At 50.1% G+C, this 16,137-nt stretch overlaps 1 protein-coding gene across 1 annotated transcript; it reads left to right on the forward strand.

The window, feature by feature from the left end:
* Positions 1-13,208: 13,208 nt before the first annotated feature.
* On the forward strand, positions 13,209-15,807 carry GJA4 (gap junction protein alpha 4). Its single transcript, XM_080654876.1, has 2 exons — positions 13,209-13,285; positions 14,296-15,807. Exon 2 carries the CDS (start codon positions 14,313-14,315, stop codon positions 15,300-15,302), a length of 990 nt encoding a protein of 329 aa, XP_080511002.1. The 5' UTR covers positions 13,209-13,285; positions 14,296-14,312; the 3' UTR covers positions 15,303-15,807.
* Positions 15,808-16,137: the final 330 nt, after the last annotated feature.

Raw genomic sequence — 16,137 nt, forward strand, 5'->3', positions numbered from 1 at the left:
GGGCTCAGGAGCCTGCAAGCGCTGCCTCACTCACACCTTGGCTGCTCCCTTTCTGAACTCATCCCTTCTCTTGGCTCACCTCACTCCAGCCAGGCTGACACGTCCTTGCACTTCCCCAAGGACACCAGGCATGCTCCTGCCTCAGGGACTTTGCACTGTGCACTCCCTTAACCAGGAGCACTATTTCCCTCAGAGACACCGGGCTCCCTACTGACCAACGACAAATGTCAGCTGCCAGCCCCTTAGTGAGAATGTGTCCTTCCTTCTGTTCAAAATTAAAACGCCACCCCCTGCACCCTCAATCTTCTCTTCCTACTGTACTTTCCACATAGCATTTATTACCTTCTAACATGTTCTGCATTTCGTTTTGTCTGTCTCCCCAGCTAGAATGTAAACTCCACTAGGACGGATTTTTATTCCCTGGTTGCTCTCCAGTGTCTAGGACAGTGCCACAGCACCTGGGACCATACAGGTTTGTTGAATTAATAAATTCATATATGGCCTGGTCCCTGGCTATATGCTGGAGATGTAAACAAGACTGTCCGCCATCCAGGGGCTCACAGTCTAACCAGGGAGGGGTAAAGGCAAGTAAACAATGCACAGAGGCTGGGGGAGGGGAAGTGGAGAGTTGTACATGGGAATAGAATTTCAATTTTGCAAGATGGAAAGGTTCTGGAGATCCGTTGCATAACAATGTGAACGTACTTAACTCTGCTAAATGGTACCCTTGAAAATGGTTAAGATGGTAAACACTCTTTAATGTATTTATTTAACACAAGTAAAATAAAATAAAAATTTAATTCCCCCAGGGGCAGTACCTGAGCCCCTGAGAGCATAAAGGAACACCTAACCCGGTGGAGGACAGCCAGGGGACTTCTGGGACAAGGCTACAGGGAGCAAAGGCCCGAACAGCTCGTAGGATTCATTCAGCATGTAGGGTGCTCCAGGCACAGGGAACAGCTTGGACACAGCAAGAGTGCACAGAGAACCAGTCAAGTCTGGCTGGATCACAAGATGAAAGGGGAGAGGGATGAGGCTGGAGAAGTGATCTAGGCCAGGAGGCAATGGGGGAGTCACAAAAGGGTTTAAGCAGGGCAGTGGTCTGGTCAGGGAAGGGTGGAGGCTGGGTTGGAGGGGTTCTGGTCAGGGAAGGGTGGAGGCTGGGTTGGAGGGGTTCTGGTCAGGGAAGGGTAGAGGCTGGGAGGCCACTGAGATGGTGGCCTCCACAGGATCAGGGCAATGGGAATGGAGAGAGGGGTGGGGTTCCTGGGATATTTTCCAGGTGGAATGGCCAGGTTATGGGAATCACTGTCTTGGCTGATCCTCCTTTCCCTGGGAAGGGGCCAGGTCATTCAAACCCTGATCTCTGAGCGCCTGAAGAAGCAGTTCCAGCAGGGTGAGGGCAGCCTTGACATCGCCTCCATTCCTCCCTCCTTCCCAGCAGATGGATCCAAAGGACGTTGGGAGCGCCTGGGCCTTGCCGCAGGAGCGGGGCTCTGGGAGCAGAACCAGCCTCTAGGGATCTCTGTTCTCACGACCTCGGGGGTCAAAACCAAGTAGGCGCAGTTATCAGCTTTGGGAATCCAGAAGACTCAGCTCAGACTGATCCTGAAGTTCTGAGGTCTGAGCCAAGCCTGTTAGGTAGGACATTAGTCATGAGCGGCCGGGGTGGGGCCTGCCCTGGGGTCCTGACAGGGGTCAGACCAACACGGCCTTCAGACCACCCCTCTATGGCTGGCCCAGCAGCCAGCAGACCGCCAACGGGCACGTCCGGAACCGGTAGGTCCGGAACCGGCAGGTCTGGAACCAGCCGCTTCTTGGTGCAAGTTCGGAGGAAAAGGACATGACCTCCATGTGACCTTACTAAGGCCCTGGACTAATAATAATAAAATTTGCATTGCAGTTTTGACCATCCCCTCCCACCCCCCACCTACCCCTGGTGTATTTGTCTGTATGCATTATGGGTAAGAGCATGCGCAGAAGATATATAGTTACATAACCCTTTTCTGTCAACCATCCCTGAATGCAAATGAAAGTCTCCACCCAGAAAATTCCTCATCGAAACTATATAACCCAGGAGTTTGGGGCATTGTCTCTCTTGACTGGCCTGCTTCTTGCTCGCAGTGTATCTTCAATATATCCCACTTTGCTGTACTTTCATTTTCGTTGACCTTAAAATCTTTTCTGCGTCGAGGAGAAGAACCGAGGTCCCAGCCGGTAACCCCAATTGGTAACATCTTTTTGGTGCCGCTACTCGGATTGCACAAACCGTAAGTCCTTGAGACTGGAGAAAGGGCTGCTTTACTTTTCCTTCTTTTCCAGGATTGGGAGGGTGAGGCAACACAGAAAATAGTACCTCCTCCTTATCTGTGCCCTGAGACTGTAGGGGACATCTTTAAATTGGCTCCCGATAACCTGTATCTAAAGATGCTCACTCTTTGCCGAAAAGAACAGATCTAATACTGAAGCTCTCCACCCGGCTTTTTAGAACCTCCCAGAAAAGCCCACGAAAGCACATTCTCTCCATCCAGCAGATACAGGCTCCCTGGGAAATGGGAACCTTTAACTCTGCCCTTACTAGACCACTAATTCCTGACCACAGCCTTAAAACCCTTTTCTCCATATTTGGAACAAGCCGATAGAAGGGATAGGAGATGTCTTCGGAATAATCCCAGGGTCCTTATTACCTACTTTTCTACCCCGCCCTGGAGGCCTTCCACATCTACTTAGGCACTGACTTTGTATGAAACTCCAAAGGGTCTGGGCAGGTAACATTCATGGGCCAGCAGATAACATTCATTCTTCCAGCCAGACCCATTAGGTAAATCTTTTTGTCTATTGCCTGCAAAAGCTCTCAGGGTTTAACTGGGTCTAGTATCTACAGCCCTTGGCGGGAAGTACCATGGTAGAATGTCTACAGTATCAGGGGTTATGGCAGGCACAGTGTTCCCACAATCTGGACAATGTGAAAACTCTCAGAATAGGGGTCTACCTGTCTGAGTGGATCACAGGGGTCCAGCGGAAATGGCATAGACATCATCAAAGGAATACATAAGATACTATGCAGAAGGGCAAGGTATGAGACAACTAGGAAGTAAAGGGCACCCTAAATTCACCTCAAACCATTAGTCCTTCCATTTACTGTCTACTACCTCATTTACACCAAGACCCTTTTAGCAAAACCCTCCTCTATCTATAAAACCCCTTTACTCTGTTGTCTCCTCTGGACACACTAGCTCTTTTTATTTTTTTTTTCCCCCCTTCTGCTCCTTTGCCCTGGTCGAGCAGACTTGCCTGCTCCCGGATTCCTGGGCATATCCCACCCCAACCAGGTCTGCAGAGACACCCATCACTCGGAAAGGCTTGATTTCCCCTCCTCTCAGATTATGGTGAGAATAGGTGGTGCCCTTAGTCTCTCATCATCCCTGCTAGATGCTTGAGACTTCAGACGCCTTTGAGCCCTGGGACCCCAAGCTCCAGAATTGACCTAGGATGCTGGGCTCTCTAATTCCTGACTTTTTCTTCCTTTCAGATGGGGAATCAACAAACTATACCAGGTGGGAGTCCCCTGGCCTGTATCTTTGCTAACTGGGCGTGATTTGACTCCTAGACCTTCAAAAAGAAAAGAGTAATTTTCTATTATAGTTTGGTCTGGCCACAATATAAGCTCCCCGATGGGGAATCATGGCCTCAAATGGTTCTGTCTGAAAGATACCAAGCCCTCACACACACACAACAGAGTTCTTATTCTGGGTCCCTGGATGGACATCGGCAGCCACCTTTCTCAGCCAACAGCTAGCAAGTATGGGAACCCAAGGCCCCACAACAGCCCTGATCAGCTTGAAGCAGCCAGAGTGGTATTCTCCCAAAAGTCCCCAAAGAATTGGGTTCCCATGCCTTGAGGGGGGAATATTAGGTAGGAAGTTAGGCATGAGTGGCTGGGTTGGGCCTGCCCTGGAGTTCTGATGAGATCAGACCAACACTGCCTTCAGACCACCCCTCTATGGGTGACCCAGCAGCCAGCTGACTGCCAGCGGGCAGGTCCAGAACCATCTGATTCTTGGAGCAAGCTCAGAGGAAAAAGGACATGACCTCTATGCAATCTTACTAGGGTCTTGGACTAATCATAATAAACTGTGCATTGCAATTTTGATCCCTCGCTCCCACTACCACCCCTCCCCCCATGAGATTTTCTGTATGCATTATGGGTAAGGGGCATGTGCAGAAGAAATAGTTACATAACCCTTTTTAATCATCCCAGAATGCAAATGAAAATCATCCAGAAAATTCGAAAATTCATCATTTAAACAATATAACTCACAAGTTTGGGGCCATTGTCTCAACGGCCTGCTCCTCCCTTGACATGTATATTCAATAAACCCCACTTTGCTTTACTTTCATTTTCGTTGACCTGAAAATCTTTTCTGCATTGATGAGAAGAACCGAGGTCCTAGCCAGTAACCCCAGTTGGTAACAAGCCCACTCTACTTGCTGCCCCAAAAGTCCTGCCAGGGCTGAAGACAGGACCCTCAGGGACCCTGGGGCACTAGGAGTCCAAGGACTAAATCCTACTGTGGAGAAGCAGGAATCTCTCTGCCACCAGCCCCAGGCCTCAGCCCCCACCTGCAACATTCCCACCACCACCCCTGAGCTTCCTCCCTACCACCACCCTTTCTACTCTGTAGATATAAGAAACATTCAAACCTGTAAGAGTTAAACAAAGGATACACGTGGAAGCAAGATCTCAACAGACTATACTAGTAAGATAAATGCTTCCAAGAAATGACAGTTTGCAGCTTCTTTTATGCATTTGGAGTTAAGGAGAGACCCTGAGAAAGATTATGTAAAGGTAGGAGAAAACCAAGCAAGGCCATGTGATAACAGGAGAGTTAATGAGAGTATGTGCTCTCTTGGGGGTGTTCACCCTGTGTAAGGAGGAGTCTGAAAGAGGCATTTCAAAGAGGCATTAACCTTGATGCACAGAAACAATGGAAAGGGCTTAAGGCAAAGATAAACCTTTAACTAAAGAAGTCATATGTCTAGGCCAGTGGTCGGCAAACTCATTAGTCAACAGAGCCAAATATCAACAGTACAACGATTGAAATTTCTTTTGAGAGCCAAATTTTTTAAACTTAAACTTCTTCTAACGCCACTTCTTCAAAATAGACTCGCCCAGGCCGTGTTATTTTGTGGAAGAGCCACACTCAAGGGGCCAAAGAGCTGCATGTGGTTCGCGAGCCGGAGTTTGCCGACCACTGGTCTAGGCTATTGACTACTCACCAGGTCCTGCCTAGTTAGGAATTTATGATCAAATCACCTTGTGAGGTTACTGAAAGGTTAAAGTTGGTGGTGCACAGGCAGGCTAAATAGCCATCTCAGATGGTGATTAAAGGAAAATTGAATTTATTTAAGGAAAGGGGGATAGGAGATGAGGATATCCAAAGGGAAGGGCTACACAGAGAAAGGGGGCCTTGGAGACAGGTTCAGGGGATAAGCCCAGGACAAGCTGCCACTGCCCATTGTTTCCTTGGTTGCAAGTCTCATGGGGCCCCTTAGAGGCTGGGGGATAGGTGCCTGTGGGGGAATGAGAGGGAGAAGGGAATGGCATGGGCGTGCTCCTTGGAGGAAGAGGGCACACTGGGTCCTTTGTCCTAGGCATATTTATCTCTTTCTTGCAGGTGAAAATCTTAGGGGAGAACTCACAAGAGGGGTCTCAATAGAATATTTATCAGCTTTCCAGGTGTGCTATTTCAGGGTCATGGTCTCCATTGACTGGTCAATGCCAGAGCAGGGGGTCATTAGTCAATGTAGCTGGTCCTGAGGCAGCTACAGCATCACTTGTCTGGTTTTGCTGCTTTTCTGGGCCTGGAGCTGAAATACAACTGAGGCCTAGATGTTATTGTTAGGGAGGAAAAGGTCAGGGGGTCTAAACTGCCAGACCAGCAACATGAAAGATCAGGGGTCCAAACCGCATGACCAGTGATCTGCTAGGGGTGAATAGGTTACCGTGGGGGCAAGATTCTTGTTTTCCCAGTTTTGCCCCTTGGTAGGCATCTGGAGCTTTCTGCCCTGGTGAGTTTCTGTACCTGGCCCATCGTCCTTGCTCTGGGGGTCTAACATTCGCCCCTCAAGGATTTTTGACACTGAATTCTCTCAGAGAAAGTGGGCTCAGGGTCTCTTCTGTAACTGTTTCCTGCTGAAATGTGGCAACATTTTCCTTCAGAGCCAAAAGATCCTTGCTCTCTGTGTGAGGGACAATGCGACCTGGGCACAGAAGGAGGTTGTAATGGTGTCTAAGGGTGGTATTTCCTGCGTACAGTAGGACTTGTAACCTGGTGGAGACAAATGGTGTCATAAATTTTATTTTTATCAGGGCAAAAGCTAGAACAACAAGAATTATGATAAATGGTCTGGTGGAAGGAATGAAACATTAGTTCTAATAATTCTAAGTAAAAGGATAGGAGAAAAATGAAACATTAATTTGGAGGGTAGTAGCCAAATATTTAAGAAAACTAGATAAATTCAGGATCCAGTTCAATTTATACATGAAAAATAAAACTTTGAGTCTAATATTCACAACTGTGTATTATAGAATCTATTGAAACACAATTTCCCCCTTAAAATTATCTTATTTTTATTAAAGAGCCAAATTAAGGCCAATTTACTTACTGTATTAAGTCTAGTTACCATTTGGCCTGATCATTTGCATAAATACAATAAGAATAGCAATTGATTATACAAGCTTTTAAAAATCTGCTTTGCTGGAATCTCATGATTGAGCTTTAATTAGCCCCTCAGGACAAAGAAGCTGAGCCATTTAGCTGCCATCAGGTTTGCCTGCAATATTTATAGACTTGGGTGAATTCCTTAAGTTCTTGAGGTCCCCATTGATGTCTTAAGGTTCCTTCCTTGCCATCTCTCAGGAAAGCAACCTTTGTTCCTTACCTGGAAAGATTGCTATGAACCATAGGACCAAACAAGGTACCAGGCTTTCTCCAACGGGCTCTTATTGGTTTCAAAGTCAATCTCCATTCCTTAAAGCTTTCTGGTGACAGCCAGAGTCCAGGCACATATTTTTCAGACATGACATCCCAGTCAAAGTCTTGGTTAATAAAACCACAACTGAAAACTGGTCTTATTGAATTTATGCAAAGAAACATATTGCCATGACTCATTCATAAAGAATTGCCAAATTCTGGAGGGATAAGATAGGGAGAAAAATAGAAAAGCTTCCATATTGCTTATCTACGCTAATAAAAGAGAAAGATGCAAATTGACCGTACTTTCACAATGCCCACCAGCCAACTGGGAGTGAGTATGCAAATTAACCCAACAAAGATGATGGGTTAATTTGCATATGTAAGCACTGAGCAGGAAGGCGGAAAGGCGGCTCTGGCAGGAGCAAATGCGGTGCTGGCAGCCAGGGGAAGGAAGGCCCATTCTTGCATGAATCTTCATGCATCGGGCCTCTGGTGAAGATATAATTTACCAAATTGTTCTAGGGAAATAAAAACAAGCTTTCTTATATCTGAAAGACAGAAAGCTTTCCATATAACTAATCTTTTGTTTGTCCTGATTATTTGCCAGTATTTTATGTTTTCAGTCATTCTTTAGAGTTCTATATTTTACTTACTTTAAAGAGATGACCTCTTAGTAATTTCGAATAAGCCAGTGTCCTTGTTATGAATCTTTTCAAAGACTTAACTAACATATTTGTAAATGCATCAGAGCAAAACAATGATGGCCTGTAAATAACATATTTAAGTGACGTGGTTATAGATTTGACCATAAAACAATTGACAAAGAACCTTGCCATTTTGTAGGATGTAATATTCCAAGCTAATAATTTCCTGATAAATAATAATTATTATGAAATGACATAAGAGAACAATATAAAGTTTATATTCTTAGGTTTAATATAGAGTTTTATAATACATAAAGAACAAACAACTTGCAAGACTTTAAAATGAAGCACATGGCTCTTGGAAGTATGCATGGAGCACTGTAGACAATTCATAAACACCCCAGTGTGTGGATCACAAATATCTGGAGTTCTACTGCCAAATGCTGGTCCAGTGTCACCGACAAGATACCTGTTACTCCTGAGAATTTACTGTTTGAACTCAGCTCAGAATCTTTACAAGTTCCTTCCTAGAGCAGACTGAAATTTTTATTCATTTTAATAAAATGTGTATTCAAATAAAACATAGTTAATATTACTAATTTTTATTTGATAAAGCTTCCCATGTAACTTTTCTTTTTTAAAAAAAAATATATTTTATTGATTTTTTTACAGAGAGAAAGGGAGAGGGATAGAGAGTTAGAAACATCGATGAGAGAGAAACATCGATCAGCTGCCTCCTGCACACCTCCTACTGGGGATATGCCCACAACCAAGGTACATGCCCTTGACTGGAATCGAACCTGGGACCTTTCAGTCGGCAGGCCAACGCTCTATCCACTAAGCCAAACCAGTTAGGGCCCCATGTAACTTTTCAAGTATCCTATCTAATAAAAGAGTAATATGCAAATTAACCATCACTCCACTACCCCACAAGCCACGCCCACCAGCCAATCAGGAGCAAATATGCAAATAAAACCCAACCAAGATGGCTACGGCCACAGAGAGCAGGAGGGAGGCTTGGGTTTCCCCAGCAATGGAGGAAGCCAAGCTTTCCACTTGCCCTTGCCGGCCTAGGCCTCCACTCAAGGCTACAAAGTTTCAGTGATAGAAGATACATAAACCCAAACAGAAATGGCAGCAGCCACGGAGCTGGAAAGAGCAGGAGGCTAGGGTTGCTCCTGGCGGTGGAGGAAGCCAAGCTTTCCGCACACCCTGGCTGGCCCAGGCTGGCCGGCCCAGGCCTCGCTTAAGGCTACAAAGTTTCAATTATAAAAGATACATAAATCCGCCAAAAAATGGCTGCCGCCACAGGGCAAGCAGAAGGCTTGGCTCCGCTCCAGGCTACAAAGTTTCAATTGTAGAAGATAAATAAACTCCAGATCCCAGGGCCTCCACTTGGGTCACCGGGGGGGCGTGGCCAGCCTGCAAACCACCACAGGCCCCTCGCCCAGGCCACTCCACATCCCAAGGGAACCCCCACCCTGATCCGGGACACCCTTCAGGGCAAACCAGTTGGCCCCCACCCATGCACCAGGCCTCTATCCTATCTAATAAAAGAGTAATATGCAGATTGACCATCACTTCAACACACAAGATGGCTGCCCCCGTGTGGTCAAAGATCCTGCCCCCATGTGGACACAAGATGGCCACCACAAGATGGCCAGCAGGGGAGGGCAGTTGGGAGGGACCAGGCTTGCAAGGGAGGGCATTTGTGGGCGATCAGGCCAGCAGGGGAGGGCAGTTGGGAGGCCTGCAAGGGAGGGCAGTTAGGGGCGATCAAGCCTGCAGGGGAGGGTAGTTAGGGGTGACCAGGCCAGCAGAGGAGGGAAGTTGGGGGTGACCGGGCCTGCAGGGAAAGGCAGTTGGTGGGAGGGACCCAGGCCTGCAGGGGAGAGCAGTTGGGGGGGGACCAGGCCTGCAGGGGAGGGCAGTTAGGGGTGACCAGGCCTGCAGGGGAGGGCAGTTAGGGGCAATCAGGCTGGCACAGGAGCAGTTAGGCACCAATCAGGCTGGCAGGGGAGTGGTTAGGGGGTGATCAGGCTGGCAGGCAGAAGCAGTTAGGGGCAATCAGGAAGGCAGGCAGGCGAGCGTTTGGGAGCCAGCAGTCCTGGATTGTGAGAGGGATGTCCGACTGCCCTCGAGGGGTCCCAGATTGGAGAGGGTGCAGGCTGGGCTGAGGGACAAACTCCCCCACCCCGTGCATGAATTTCGTGCACCAGGCCTCTAGTATTAAATAGGCCTAATTAGTTTAGAAACTTAGGAGAGAGAATGAATCCTTGAGGTATTTCTGGGCCCATTGTAATAATTCAAAGTCATTTCTCTGTTAAAAAAAAAAAAAAAGTCTTTTGAAATTTAAACTTTGGGCCCTAGCCGGTTTGGCTCAGTGGATAGAGTGTTGGTCCATGGACTGTAGGGTCATGGGTTCAATTCTGGTCAAGGACACATACCTCAGTTGCAAGCTCGATCCCCCGACCCTCTTGGAGCGTGTGGGAGGCAACCAATAGATGTGTCTTACATCATGCTTCTTTCTCTCTGTCTCTCCCCCTCCCTTCCACTCTCTCTAAAACTCAATAGAAAAATATCCTCACAGGATTAACAAAACAAAAAAAAAGCAAGAAATTTAAACTTTGGGAAGGTTGTCAAATATATTTAACCAAAAGATCCTATATAATAAAACCCTAATATGCAAATCAACCGAACAGTGGAACAACCGTTCACTATGACGCACACTGACCACCAGGGGGCAGACACCCAATGCAGGAACTGCCCCCTAGTGGTCAGTGCACTCCCACAGGGAGAGCGCCGCTCAGCCAGAAGCCGGGCTCACGGCTGGCGAGCGCAGCAGCAGTGGCAGGAGCCTCTCCCGCCTCCGCTGCAGCATTAAGGACCCCTCCGGGGATGTCCACCTGCCGGCTTAGGGCCCAAGCTGGCAGGCGGACATCCCTGAGGGGTCTCATACTGCAAGAGGGTGCAGGCTGGGCTGAGGGACCACCCCTCCCCCCGCCCCTGGGCCTCTAGTTATATTATAAATCTAGGTAAAACAAATGTATATATTATGGTAATAACTTTAAAGGTTATTAATTAAACTTAAACTGGTTTTAATATTAAACATTTTGTCTAGACCATAGGATCCTATTTAATTTACATAAGTATTTAATCTCTGTAGGCCAATAAAACATTATACCCTAGTGGTGCCATCTGGAGGCAGAAAACACATATAACATGCAGGCAAATACATGAAGACCATACACATGATTTAAATTATTGATATTTGTAGAGAAGATATAGTGCAATCTTAGGAGAGGTCCCAGGAGAGGGTCTCAATAGAATATTCATCAGCTTCCTAGGTGTGCTCTTTCAGGGTTATGGTCTCCACTGATTGGTCAATGCCAGGGCAGGGGGTCATTAGTCAGTGTAGCTGGTCCTGAGGCAGCCACGACATCACTTGTCTGGTTTTGCTGCTTTTCTGGGCCTGGAGCTGAAATACAACTGAGGCGTAGATGTTATGTTTAAGGAGGAAAAGGTCAGGGGTGTCTAAACCGCCAGACCAGCAATATGAAAGATCAGGGGTCCAAACCACATGACCAGTGATATGCTAGGGGGAGGATAGGTGATCCTGGGGACAAAGTTCTTGTTTTCCCAGTTTTGCCCCTTGCTAGGCGTCTGGAGCCTTCTGCCCTGGCGAGTTTCTGTACCTGGCCCATTGTCCTTGCTCTGGTGATCTAACAGTTACTTTCCATAGAACCCCTAATGGTTTTGATCCACAGCTCCCACTAAGACCAACTCACAGATCCATTTTGTCACATGATTTTAGCCACCACTCAACTTGAAAATTTTCTGTGTATCAACAATTGCTATGTGCTTTCACTGGATCGCCTATCAACCTTGCACAGTATTATTATTATCCTCATTATGCAGAGGAAGAAACTGAGGCACAGGGGTTTATGCAACGTGCCTCAGGGCAAGGAGTCCACAGCAAGGTCTCAATTTCGGCTCTACTGCTTCCACCCACCAAGGCCAGCATTCTGCAGACTGTGGCCAGGGTCTCAGGACCTGGCAGCCCCAGGTCCTTGGGCCTTTGCTCTTTCTGTTCCTTCTGCCTAGAATGCTCTTCCCCACCCCACCTCCACCCCCACTCCCAACCTGGCTAATGCAGTCTCCCTCCAGGAAAGGTTTCTAACCAAGTCCCCTGTGAGTCCCCCTGTCCTTCTCAGGAGAACTTTGCACATTTCCCATTTTACTGTTATCCCAAGAGCTGATATGCTCCCTCCCCACCTCCTGCTCCAGCTAGTGTGAGAGCCGGTGGCCAGAGATCACATCTGGCTGGTTAGGGTCGAATCCCTCGCTCCATGCCACAGCAGACCCTCATTAATATTCAGCAACAGGGTGAAGCTGGAATGAGCGATGGTGGGCTCTGGCTGTCCCACCCTCCCATTTAGCGCCTTGAAGATGGGATCCAAACTAAAGGTCCGGAAAGTCCCCCTTCCCCAGTTGTCAAGTGGTGCATGGGAGTTTTGGTGATATTTGGTTGTATAGTGGGGATGTTCGTGAATTCTGCAAGGATACAGGCTCAGCTGAGACACAGGCTCCATCACAGACTCTAGGGAGGACGCTGTGGTTCCCCATGTCCTAATGAGCCTTTATTGCCTGCCTGGCCCAGTGCAGGGGGACGGGGTGGAGGGGGGGGGGAGGCCGAGCACCATGGCTGCATAACAAATGCGTGGTCTCCCTTCTTCTCACCAAGGACAATAGGCCCCAGAGTGGAGGAAAGGCCCTTCCCTGGAGGCCCTGTTACCAGGCTCAGAGCCTGAAGAGACTTACAACTCCAGCATTAATTACATCAAGAGTTTATTATGGGAACGTACATTACTCGAGAGGAGGCACGTCATGTGGGAAGGAGGATGTGGGCAGCCTCCAACCCTCATGGCAAGTGCTAAACTGTCATGTCGGACAGGTCAGGATGGATCCCGGCGCTGGGGCATGCCCCACCCCAGACAAGGGGGAAATGCCTGACACAAGCATGTTTGTGGGGCAGGGCACCAGCCTGTTCCTGGAACCAGCACGTGTGGAACACAGGGGAGGGGTCGATCCGTCTGGGGCGGAGGAGATGCGGATTTAGGAGAAGCTGTCTCCCTTGGGTGGCGTCTGGCATCTAGGTATAGGATCTGGCACCAATCACATTAACAGTCTGCTCCACACTCCCCCATCCCCATCCCCATCTGCCCACCCTCACACCCCCTCGGGCCAGTTGCGGGGATCAGCAAATTCTTGCTGTAATACTTTCAAATACCCCCGCTTCACCCCGCCCTGAAAAACTTCGCTTTGGAGAACTCCTGTTCCATCACCAAAGAAACTGCGGCCAGGAGAGTTAACGCCTGGAATGCCGTTAGCTGAGGAGGAGAGAGCCCCTTCACCCCCAGCCCCAGCGCCATATCCCCAGTCCCTTCCAGGAGAGCTGTGTGGGAGAGTCCGCACCTCCCGTCCCATTCCCCGGCTCTGGGAAACCGCCCGCTGCCCTCCCGCCCCGTTTCCTGCCCCGCCCCTCGGCGCTATTTAAGGCGCCCCAGCCTCTAGGCGAGGTCCCAGCTGGGCTCCCCGGCGCCGCTTGGCTCGGGCCACCTCGCGTCCCCACCAACACCTGGGCCGCCTGGCAGGCAGGCGGTGAGTTGCCCTCAGGGGCTGGGGGTTGCTGCTTAGTGGGGGGAGTGAGGGCGGTAGGGTACAAACCACCACAGCGGCATTCATCCAGTCTGCCAGGCTTTGTGCTAAGCAAGGTTCCTATCGCCTTTCACTGTATCCTTATAACCGCAGGAGCCAGGAATATTATTATTTCCGTTTTACAAGAGAGGTGCTAAGAGGTTGTCCCGTAAGCGAGGTCTCAGTTTGTAAGAGGGAGTCAGGATTGGACCTCAGGTCTGGTTCCTTTGCTCCTCCTTCCCCTACTTCCCCTGCCCCAAGATGTTCTGGGAACTGTGTGGCCTGTGCTGCTTCCCTGCTATGACAATTTGGCAGCAACAGCGTGTGTGTGTGTGGGGGGGGGGGGGGGGCGGGATGGCCGGTGGGGGTGTCTTGGGATGGAGGAAGGGGCAGGATCAAGCGTCCATACTTAAGTGCAGGTCCCGATAGCTGGCAGGTGGAGCTCATGCAGGATGCTGTCTAACACCCCCCCCTGCCACAAACTCAAAAGTTAGAATGAGATCAGAGGAAGGGAGTAGGCACCCGAGGCTTTGGGCACCCTGAGAAGCTGAAGATAGCACCACCACCCCTTTCCACTGTCTGGGGACAGCCTGTCCTGGGCAAAAGGGACGAGGGACATGGCACAGCTGTGTGACCTTGGATACGTTCCTCAAATTCTGTTCCCATAGGCTCAGGAGCCTCAACTTGAGCTGAATCGTTTTTGGGCTGTGGTCATCCTGGGACTCCGGCTGGGAACAAGAGGGACACGGATGTGTGTCTAGACAGGACCTTTGCCAGAGCTTAGCAGCCATCATCCAAAGATCTGCTTTGAGTCCTGACCACCCTGCTGGGTGTGAGCCCTCAGGCCAGTCCCTTCCCCGCCCTGAGCCTCGGTTTCCCTGTAGATAAAAGGGCATGTCCCGCCTCGCTGCAGGCTTGTTGCTAGGCCAGCTGAGAAGGATGCCCTGCTGACAGTGTTTTCTGTCTCCCTGCAGACAGAAGCCCGGGAGCCATGGGTGACTGGGGCTTCTTGGAAAAGTTGCTGGACCAGGTCCAGCAGCACTCCACTGTGGTGGGCAAGATCTGGCTGACAGTGCTCTTCATCTTCCGCATCCTCATCCTGGGCCTGGCCGGTGAGTCTGTGTGGGGTGACGAGCAGTCAGATTTCCAGTGCAATACGGCCCAGCCGGGCTGCACCAACGTCTGCTACGACCAGGCCTTCCCCATCTCCCACATCCGCTACTGGGTGCTGCAGTTCCTCTTTGTCAGCACGCCCACCCTGATCTACCTGGCCCATGTCATTCACCTGTCTCGGCGTGAGGAGCGGCTGCGGCAGAAGGAGGAGGAGCTGCGGGCACTGCCGCACAAGGACCCATGCGTGGAAAGGACGTTGGCAGCCATAGAGCGTCAGATGGCCAAGATCTCAGTGGCCGAAGATGGTCGCATGAGGATCCGAGGGGCGCTGATGGGCACCTACGTGGTCAGTGTGATCTGCAAGAGCATACTAGAGGCAGGCTTCCTGTACGGCCAGTGGCGTCTCTATGGCTGGACCATGGCACCTGTGTATGTGTGCCACCGCTCACCCTGCCCCCACTCTGTGGATTGCTATGTCTCTCGCCCCACCGAGAAGACTATCTTTATCATCTTCATGCAGGTGGTCGGATTCATCTCCCTGCTGCTCAACCTGCTGGAGCTGGTGCACCTTCTGTACCGCTACCTCACAAGGAGACTAAAGGCCCAGCAGGGCCAGAATGCCCCCCTAGCTCAGGGGACCACCCCGGAGCCCTACGCTAACCAGGTCTTCTACCTCCCCATGGGCAAGGAGCCCTCGTCCGAGCCATGCCCCGTCTACAGCGGGCTCTCATCCAGTGAGCAGAACTGGGCCAACCTGACTACAGAGGAGAGGCTGGCTGCTTCTAGGCCACCCCCCTTCCTGGACCCGTACCCCCAGAGTAGCCAGAAATACCCCAGCAGCCATGCCTCTAAGAAACAGTATTTGTAGGAACCTGGGGCTTATGTCACCCAACAGCGGGGCCTCGGAAGTCTGGCTGCCTTGGGTGCCCCTCCTTGAAGGCTCTGCAGAGATGACTAGGGCAGGGGAAGTGGGTGCTTGCTGGGCATGGGCCTCACTATCAGTTGTTCTTGGACACCTGGGGCCTTCCTAGTGACTAGACGACACCTCATGGTTTCCCCTCCAGAACCTGGCTTTGCCGCAGGCACAGACAGAGCCAGCTCGGGGTGCTCCTGACCAAAGGCTTCAGCCCTCTGGCCTTTTTCACTTTGTTCAGAGGGACCTGAAGCCAAGTTACTCCACCCCCACCGTCATGGAACTTTCTCCTCCACCCAGGTTGTCCTCAACACCCTCTCCTCACAGGAAGAGCCTGGACCAGGCTGCTGGGTAGGCCTGGATTACACACACAGAGCCTGTCAAAAAGGCTGGTGTCTTGTTCTCATCACTCCTTCCTGGTTCCACTGTTTATGCTTCTAAAATAAACAGAACTTGGTCACAAGCTAGGTGTGTGTATTGATGCTGTCGTGATGTGCATCAGGGTGGGAGCTGAGGGGTGGCCTTGCTTTCCCCAGGCTTTCTTTTCTTTTCTGTCCTGGATAATCTGTCTTTGGCCTCTGCAACCCCAACTCCAGCGAGCACCTTTCACCTTCCAACTCATACACCCTGCCTCTCAGCAGTCCTGAGTCCTAAACATTCTGCCTTTTCAAATGCCTCAGGCATCATCCTCTTTCATCCTCTGCCTCAGCCCCTCAAGCCAAAGCAGTGTCTGTCCTCAGCCTGCCCCATGGCCATGGAGTGCCCCAGCCACTCCACCCCCTGCAGTGTG

Source organism: Plecotus auritus (assembly GCF_963455305.1).
Source record: "Plecotus auritus genome assembly, chromosome: 2".
NCBI lineage: Eukaryota > Metazoa > Chordata > Mammalia > Chiroptera > Vespertilionidae > Plecotus > Plecotus auritus.

Bases quoted from the DNA above. Each gene is read 5' to 3' on its own strand.
- GJA4 (XM_080654876.1), top strand. From the start codon at position 14,313: ATGGGTGACTGGGGCTTCTTGGAAAAGTTGCTGGACCAGGTCCAGCAG.